This window comes from Cherax quadricarinatus, chromosome 13 (assembly GCF_038502225.1).
Source record: "Cherax quadricarinatus isolate ZL_2023a chromosome 13, ASM3850222v1, whole genome shotgun sequence".
NCBI lineage: Eukaryota > Metazoa > Arthropoda > Malacostraca > Decapoda > Parastacidae > Cherax > Cherax quadricarinatus.
Window position 1 is genome coordinate 8,202,951 of NC_091304.1, and position 9,775 is coordinate 8,212,725.

General features: G+C 42.0%; 1 protein-coding gene across 4 annotated transcripts in view; it reads right to left on the reverse strand.

Moving 5' to 3' along the window:
- scny (ubiquitin specific peptidase 36) overlaps positions 1–9,775 on the reverse strand; it is a 116,253-nt gene that overhangs the window by 72,162 nt on the left and 34,316 nt on the right. For all 4 annotated transcript variants that reach the window (XM_070084446.1, XM_070084445.1, XM_070084443.1 and 1 more), the window contains 2 exons: positions 3,718–4,023; positions 171–360 (listed from right to left, as the gene is read on the reverse strand). In XM_070084446.1, the coding sequence (XP_069940547.1) occupies positions 171–360; positions 3,718–4,023 (496 nt within the window). The remainder of the gene's footprint in view (positions 1–170; positions 361–3,717; positions 4,024–9,775) is intronic.

Below are 9,775 nucleotides of genomic sequence, written 5' to 3' on the forward strand. Positions count from 1 at the left end.
AGAGAATTACGCAAAGAAATTTAAAAATCTTAGTACTTGATAGTTGTATTAAACATCTTAGTATTAACACAAGCAACTTATATCAACATACTGAATAAAGAATAGTAGCTCAACTAACAGAGATAAACAAAATTTTTAAAGATATGGTCAGAAGAAGAAATATAACTAACTTTTCAGCTTGTGTTGTATGAGTGATGGCTTTATAACCGTGTTTGACCGATCAAGCGTGGAACGGAAGGTCCTCATCATTGCACAAACGGAGCAGAAGGAAGCATTGCTGGAGTTGATTTCACATCGCTGAGTGTGGGATGAGAGATCTTCCATAAGCCAATTAGCCATGGCTGGGATGTGGAAGAGTGCCTAGGATAAAAAACATACAGAAAAAAATTAAATTTCTTTTTTTTTTTTAACACATCAGCCATCTCCCACTGAGGCAGGGTGACCCAAAAAAGAAACACTTTCACCATCATTCACACATAATCACTGTCTTTGCAGAGGTGCCCAGACTTGACAGTTTAGATGTCACAGCCAATATCCCAAACCACTACTTTAAAGTGCAGGCACTGTACTTCCCACCTCCAGGACTAAAGCCCAGCAAACTGGTTTCCCTGAATCCCTTCACAAAATATTACATGCTCACACTCCAACAGCTCATCAGGTCCCAAAAACCATTTGTCTTCATTTACTCTTATTTAACACACACACACAAGTTTGCTGCATGTCCAGGCCTCTTGCACACAAAACCTCATTTACCCCCTCCTTCTATCCTTACTTAGGACGACCCCTACCCCTCCTTCCCTTCACTACAGATTTATACACCCTCCAAGTCATTTTACTTTGCTCCAACATCTCTAAATGACTAAACCACCTCACTAAGCCCTCTTGAGCCCTCTGAATAATACTTTCTGTAACTCCACACCTCCTAATTTCCACATTATGAATTTTCTGCTTAGTATTTATACCACACATTGTCCTGCCTCGGTGGGAGACGGCCGACTTGTTGGAAAAAAAAAAAAAATGCCCTTAGACACCACATCACTACCTCCAGCCTCCTCCTCACTACAGCATTCACAACCCATGCTTCACACCCATTCAAGTGTTTTGGTACCACTATACTCTTGCACATTCCCTTCTTTGCCTCCATGGATAACATTTTTTGTCTCCACAGACACCTCAATGCACTACTCACCATTTTTCCTTCATCAATTCTATGGTTAACTTCATCCTTTATAAACCCATATGCTGACAAATCTACTCCAAAATATCCGAAAACATTCACTTCTTCCACACCCCCTCCCTCTAATGTGATATCCAATTTTTCTTTACCTAACTCGTTTGATACCCTCATCTTACTCTTATCTATGTTCACTTTCAACTTTCTTTACACACCCTCCCAAACTCATCCACTAACCTTTCCAACTTTTCTTTTAAATCTCCCAAAAGCACAGTATCATCAGCAAAAAGTAACTATGTCAACTCCTATTTTGTATTTGATTCCCCATAATTTAAGGGGCCAATGAATGGTGCGGTGTACGGAGTGAAAAAAAAAAAAACGAAAAAATACGAAAATTGAGTTAATCTTACCACAAAATAGCTGAACTTTCAGGCAACACCCTGGTGTAATTATCATCATTATATGATGTTTCTACAAGGAATTGTAGTAATTTATAACATGTATGGTGACAGAGCCTTGCGTAGCATGAACGCTGACATGCCATTTTTTTTCCAGTGCATTTTTATCAATTTCTTATATATTTCCTTCAAATATAATAAAAATTCACTGTTTGAGATCATAGTAGTGGGCGGAGCAAGTATGGTCTGGGAACCAATCAGGAACCTCCCCTGGGAATAAGTGCCGACATGGCATAAATTACGTTGTCTCGGCCAAGACACAGCAGCCAACAAAATCTTCTATTCTTATGCTCTTACGTCTATGTTCACTTTTAACTTTCTACTTTTACATGCCCTCCCAAACTCGTCCACTAACATTTACAACTTCTCTTTAGAATCTCCCATAAGCACAGTATCATCAGCAAAAACTGTGTCAACTCCCATTCTGTATTTGATTCCCCATAATTTAATCCCATCCTTCTCCCCAACATCCTAGCATTTACTTCTTTTACAACTCCATCTATAAACATGTTAAACAACCATGGTGACATTACGCATCCCTGTCTAAGGCCTACTTTCACTGGAAAGTTATCTCCCTCTCTCCTACACACTCTAACCTGAGCCCCACTATCCTCATAAAAACTTTAGAGCATTTAGTAACTTACTACCTATTCCATGTACTTGCAACATCTGCCACATTGCTCCCCTATCCACCTTATCATATGCCTTTTCTAAATCCATAAATGAAGTGAAAACGTTTTTTCCCTCAACAAATCGGCCATATCCCACCGAGGCAGGGTGACCTAAAAAGAAAAATGAAAGTTTCTCTCTTTCATTGCTCTCCATGGAGAGCAATGAAAACATCTCTGCCTTCATCTATTGTTCACTTATATGCTTCAATGTAAACACCTGATCTACACATCCCCTACCCATTCTAAAACCTCCTTATTCATCTGCAAACCTGCTCTCTGTCTTACCTCTAATTCTTTCAATAATAACCCTACCATACACTTTACCTGGTATACTCAGTAAACTTATTCCCTTATAATTTTTACAATCTCTTTTGTCTCCCTTTCCCTTAATTATAGATTTTTTTAATACTGCACACACCAAGTGTTAAGACCCCTTTTATACTGACCAGGCATCTCAGGTCAATCGTGCCAAATTTGGAGGCAGGAAAAATAAAATGTTGACATACGTTTGGAGCGCTAGCTGTAACAATGCAGATCTACGTTTGGACAGTTAAGGCATTAAAGCCTTGAATATGTACTCACTGGAGAAGAGAATGATACTTGAGGGCCTAGTCCTAAATGTTCACACTGCCATAACAACATACCGGAGTGAGAGATATGGGAGGAAGTGCAAAATAAACCCAGTGAAAAGCAAGGGTGCAGTGGGTACAATAAGGAAACACTGTATCAACATTCATGGCCCCCAGATTATTCAACATCTTACCAGAAGATATAAGAAACACTGCTGGAACAAGTGTAGATGTCTTCAAGAGAAAACTGGACAAGTATCTTCACCAGGTGCCAGATCAACCAGACTATGATGGATATGTGGGGCAGTGGGCCTCCAGCAGCAGCAGCCTGACTGACCAGGCTAGCACCCAACAAGCATGGGCCATGGCTGGGCTCCGGGAGTAGAAAGACACTCAAAACTCATCAAAGGTATATCAAAGGTAAGGAGAGAGGAGCTTACAATGACATTTAGGTCTGACTTGGAGAGAAAGTCAGTTTCAAGCCGAAGGCTAGGTCAGGGTTAGCGATTCCTGTCATGCACTGAATGTGGAAGGATTGTTTTTATACTGTGCACACCCAGTGCACAGACCCATTCTCTCATGCCATGGCCAATCTGAGTGTGTTACAATTTACACGTAATATGTCTCTTTGATGCTTATCCCAACAATGTAGATCCACGGGAACAACAGTGAAAAGGTTAACAGGCTTCTGTTGAGCATTTATAAAAACAGTAGTAAATACGTACGGCTGTTATTAACCAGCTTACTATCTAAACCATATATACTGTATTTTATAGCCTAATATTTATCTACATGCATCTAATCCCTTCTCACAGCTATCAGCAGGACATATTTGAAAGGCTAACCTGGAGCGAAGAGTTCATGTAGCATGTGTTTCCTAAGTTGACCATTCCTGCACCAGGGGGAAAAGTCTTCCTCCATCCCAAAGTGACCTTGTCTCTGGGCCATAAGACCACACGAGGCTCATCCAGCTGGTCCTCTCTTGCTCCAGCAGATGGCTTATGGTGTGCATGGGCCATGCTACCTGACGGAGAGGTGGAAGTGGTGGTGGTGTCGTTGGCTGTCAGGTTCACATATTTGGTCTTGAGAGAGCATAGCACCAGAGATTGTTGGGTGCCCACACGATCATACTCAACATGGTTCAGCAGCACCTACATGACAAATGGTTATGCATACAAAATGATTATTAAGGTAATTCACCTTCACTTAGTAACTTCTTTCCTGAGTTAGTTGGCAACTACTGATATATTATTTGTGACCAACAGAAAAGATTTTCAACTTATAAAGATATTTATAGGTTTATGAAAGAAGTGAGGAGAAAATAGAACACAGAACTTTAACAAGTAGATTAATTTCAATTAACAAAAAAAAAAAAACAAGCTTAAAATAATAAAACAATTAATGAGGCATTCAGCATGATTTTTCAGAAAACGTATTTGTGATTTGGATATCAATACTATATCTTCTTCCAGGCTTTAACAATGTCATGCAATAAATAAATTATTGTACATGAGTTAAGTCTTAGTGGTAAATGTTCATAACTCCTGTGTTGTTACTGAGATGTTGAGGAAGAGGCATGGAGGGAGGAGGAGGAAAGAGAAAGAGGAAGGAGGAGGAAAGAGGAAGAGGAGGGAGGAGGAGGAAAGAGGAAGAGGAGGGAGGAGGAGGAAAGAGGAAGAGGAGGGAGGAGGAGGAAAGAGAAAGAGGAAGGAGGAGGAAAGAGGAAGAGGAGGGAGGAGGAGGAAAGAGAAAGAGGAAGGAGGAGGAAAGAGGAAGTGGTGGGAGGAGGAGGAAAGAGAAAGAGGAAGGAGGAGGAAAGAGGAAGAGGAGGGAGGAGGAGGAAAGAGAAAGAGGAAGGAGGAGGAAAGAGGAAGAGGAGGGAGGAGGAGGAAAGAGGAAGAGGAGGGAGGAGGAGGAAAGAGGAAGAGGGAGTAAGAGGAAAGACAAAGAGGGAGGAGGAGGAGGAAAGAGGAAAAGAAGGGGGGAAAGTAGGGGAAAGAGAAAAGAAATGGGATGGAGGAAGAAAGAAGAGGTAGAAGGAAAGGAAGAGGATAAAGGTGAGGAGGGAAAAGGAGGAGAAAGAGGAAAGCGGAGGAAGGCAGAAAGAGGATAGAAGGATGGGGGGGGAGGAAAAAAGTGAGGGAGAGAGGGAAGAGGAAAAAAGTAAGAGATGGAGGGGGAGGGAGGAAAAATGAGAGGGATGGAAGGGAAGGGAGGAGGAAAAAGGAGAGGGATGGAAGGAGAGGGAAGAGGAAAAAGAAGAGAGGGAGGAATGGAGGGGAAGGGAGGAAGAGGAAAGTGGGATAGAGGGGGAGGAAGAAGGAATAGGAGGGGGAGGGCAAAGGAGGAGAGAGGAAAGAGAAGGGATGGAGGATGAAAGAGGATGTATGAGGAAAGAGGAAGTGAAGGGAAAAGGAGGAGAAAGAGAAGAGAGGGATGGAGGGGAAGGGAGTGGAAAGGAAGGGGAAAGGTGGGGAGGAGGAAGGGAGAAGAGAAGAGAGGGAGGGAGGGAGGAAAAGGGAAGTGAGGCAGAGAGAAGGGAAGAGAGAGGGAAGTGCAAGAGAGAGGGAGGGAGGAGATGCAGGAGGGAGGGAAGAGAAGGAGAAGGAAGAGGGAGAATATGAGAAGGGAGAATAAAAAAGAGAGAAGAGGGATGAGAAAGATGGATTAGGAACAGTAGGAGCAGGAGGAAGGGGGAAAGAGAAAGGGAAGAGGAAGAGGGGGAAAATGAGAGGGAGGAGAGAAGAGAAAAGAGTAGGGGGTGAAGGGGAGAGAGAAGGGGTGAGGATGAGAGAGAAAAGGCAGAGGGAGGATGGAAAAGGAGGGAGGAGGAGAAGGGAGGAGAAAGAGGGGGGAGGAGGAAGAGGGGAGGAGGAAGAGGAGGAATAGGGGGAGGAGGAAGAGGGGTAAGGAGGAAGAGGGGGAGGAGGAGGTTGGGAGATGGGAGGGGGAGAGGAGTAGGAGGGGAAGGAGGAGAGGAGGGAGATGAAGAGGGAGAGGGGGAGGAAGAGGATGGGGGTAGGGGTAGGAGGAGGGGGAGGAGGGGAAGGAGGAGGAGGGGAAGGAGGGGAAGGGGGAGGAGGGGAGGAGGGGAAGGAGGAGGAGGAGGGGGAGGAGGGGGGGAGGGGGGTAGGAGGGGGTAGGAGGGGGTAGGAGGGGGGTAGGAGGAGGGGGGAGGGAGGGGGAGGGGGAAGGAGGGGGAAGGGGTGGAGGAAGGGGAGGAGGAAGGGGAGGAGGAGGGGGAGGAGGAGGGGGAGGAGGAGGGGGAGGAGGAGGGGGAGGAGGAGGGGGAGGAGGGGGAGGAGGAGGAGGAGGAGGAGGGGGAGGAGGAGGGGGGGAGGAGGAGGAGGGATGGAGGAGGGATGGAGGAGGGGGAGAAGGAGGAGGGATGGAGGAGGGATGGAGGAGGGGAGGAGAAGGGATGATAGGTGAGGCCTGTCTGGGTTTAAACGACCAAGACACATGGAGGAGCAAGTGCATAAATGCAGCCCTCATTACAATATGTTCCCATCACTCTTACATAGAATAATGACAGCTTTATTATCTCTACTATAGAACAAATCCTACCTCAAACACACAACACCATCATCACTTGAGACACCACTTCTAACTACTACCCCACTCGCCTCCTCTATATGTACTCAATGTGTCCATGTATTACAAGTATTAACCATGACAAAGTCCCTCCTGGTGGGCAAAACGTTACCTAAATGTCTAATTAGGTTGCATATGTGTCTGTTTACCAAACTATTGTTGGCTGATACTAATGTATCAGCCAAAATCAGGTAGTTTGTCAAGTTGTTTAATTACACGTTGAAAGGACAGTAGCTTAGGCTCTCTTCACCATCCGCCATGGCATATTTTTCAATAACTCATACAGGTTACTCATGCCAACTTTACTTAAACATTGTAAAAAAAATTTAAAAACAAAAATTAAGAGGAATTACAAAACTTTTGCTCTTCTCAGAATATAGTTTTATATTAAAGATAACCTTAAATATACTGACATACCATAGAAATTTTCAGCAAAATAAGCTTGTAAGAAAAAAATCAGGCTGATTTATCAAACCAATTATAAAAAGTTAAGTAAACATTTCAATTAAGTAAAGATGTACAATTCAATTAACTAAGGTGTGTAGAAGAATGAATATCAACATACACCTCTGCAAGTCCAAACAATGAAGACCTGAAGAAGGTACATACTTTCAAACCTGTTTTAGCCACAAGCATAAACCATCTTATACTGTTTTATAGGCAGTATATACCTATCCCCTTTCTTCCATATCCCCATCTTTCTGTTACCAGACCAAGTATGTAGAGATTAGTACAGAATTTGTTGTAATTATTGTAGTGATAATCCTTTTCATAATTTATATTATTAATTAGATATAATCACTACTCAGTATAAACTGTACTAAAATGATAATTTTTTAACTCTTAACAAGACAATTTCATAAATGTTTAATACAAGTATTGTACAAATACAATACAGCCTTTCCTCGCTTAACGACGCAGTTCCGCTCCTAAGACCACATCAGTAAACTAATTCGCTGCTAAGCAAGGAGCATACTATAATGGTAGGTTTGTACCAACCATCTCTGACATTGTTTTAATGTCACCTTTGCACCACTTACAATATTTTTAGTATATTTTTATATGTTTATACAGTAGTGTACTGTACACTGTAATAAACAGAATAGAGGAAATCAGCTCTAATATACATTATTTAAGTATGCATACTGGTCAGAGAGCCCGTCGTAAGTCCGAGTCATCAGTAAACAAGTACAGGTACCATCCGACTTACGACCAAGCTTGGTTCCGACCAACCGGTCATAAGTCAAAATGGACGTAAGTCAAACCTTTGAAAATTGCCGACATACTGGGTGGGGCATAATGTCAAACCTTACTTATATAAACTACCTACATAGTACTGTAATGTATTGTACAATCATTATTTCATTCTTTTTACCATGATTTACTTTTATTGCTATATTTTAATTATTTATGTACATGTACTGTATATATTGTATACATGGTAGTGAACTGTATTGTAAATTTTACATCGCATACAGTATCATATGTTACTGTTATCTTTATGTTTTGTCGACACAGTGGAATGGGATAATACCACTGGTAGTGTCGTCCTGCCAGAATGATGTATAACCTATACCCTAAGTAAAGAGAAACAACTCTGGAACGTGTAATACGGATATCCGGCTGGCTGGGTGGCCAGGTGGGTGGGTGGGTGGTTGGCTGACTGAATGTGGCTGTCTCTTTCTCTGTATCTCTCTCTCTCATAGGCACACGTAAGTGAAGTTATCATACATAGTATAAATTACCTAGGATAACCCCAAAAAATCCAGACAAAGTGCTATACAGTGGATCTGTGCTCCAGTGCCCTAAATTAAAAATAATATTAATAATTATTATTATTATTATTATAATAATACATATGTACTAATATTACCTAGGTAGTAGGTTGGTAAACAGCAACTGCCCAGGGAGGTACTACCGTCCTGCCAAGTGAGTGTACAATGTAAACCTATAATTGTTTTACATGATGGTAGGATTGCTGGTGTCTTTTGTCTGTCTCATAAACATGCAAGATTTCAGGTATGTCTTGCTACTTCTACTTGCACTTAGGTCACACTACACATACATGTACAAGCATATATATACACCCCTCTGGGTATTCTTCCATTTTCTTTCTAGTTCTTGTTCTTGTTTATTTCCTCTAATCTCCATGGGAAAGTGAAACAGAATTCTTCCTCCGTAAGCCATGCGTGTTGTAAGAGGAGACTAAAATACCGGGAGCAAGGGGCTAGTAACCCCTTCTCCCGTATAAATTACTAAATTTAAAAGAGAAACTTTCGTTTTTCTTTTTGGGCTACCTTGCCTTGGTGGGATACGGCCGGTGTGTTGAAAGAAAGAAAGAAGTACTAATATTAATAATATTATAATCGTGTCCACTCATTACTTACCTTAAAATATCTGTAGTCTTAATGTAGAGTGAGAGGCGAGTAAACAAGATTAAATGAATAAACGAGAGAGAGAATGAGAGTAGAAGGTTCGCGAGTTATGCAAACAAACGTTGTCATTGTTGTTGTTACCAGCCCGGACACGAATGGTTTTTGTTCACTCTGTCAAGCCGACCAGAAAAACATCTCATATTTGTTAATTTATATGTTTATATGTTATGTAGCATGTTTATTATATAATTTTGAAAACAAAAAATCATAGATGGACTAAGCAAAATGTCTATATTAACGTTTTATACACATTTAATGCACCTCAGTGATTATTATTGTGTTACTATAAGTATTAATATGGCATCTTCAATTACACTCTTAATGAGTGGCTCTGAGACAGACAAGCAGACAGAAAGACAGACACAGGTAGACAGAAAGACAGACACACACAGGAAGACAAAGACAGACACACAGGTAGGCAGAAAGACACACACAGGTAGACATAGACACACAGGTAGACAAACACACAGGTACAGACAGACACACAGGTAGACAGAAAGATAAACAGACACACAGAGATACTGGCAGACAGATACAGACAGGTTTATGTGCAACAGTGAAAACAAATAGAGAGTTCGAGAGTAAGAGCCTTTCTTGCCACAATCTCCAGTGCAAGATTCAGACTTTATCTTAGGGGCCATGGTGAAATTTACTGTCCAATTAATACAGTATGATGCTGCTGATAGGGCAGGGTTACTCAAACTGATGCTGCCTGCAAGACACATTGGCGCTGCGAGTATCGTCAATTATTGTACAGCGGTGTGCATCAGCCGACCCAGCCCAGCTGCCAGATGCACGGTCGTAAGTTGAGTGGACGTATGTCGAGCAGGTCATAAGTTGTATGGTAGGTGTACATCGCCAAGTGAGGAGAGGC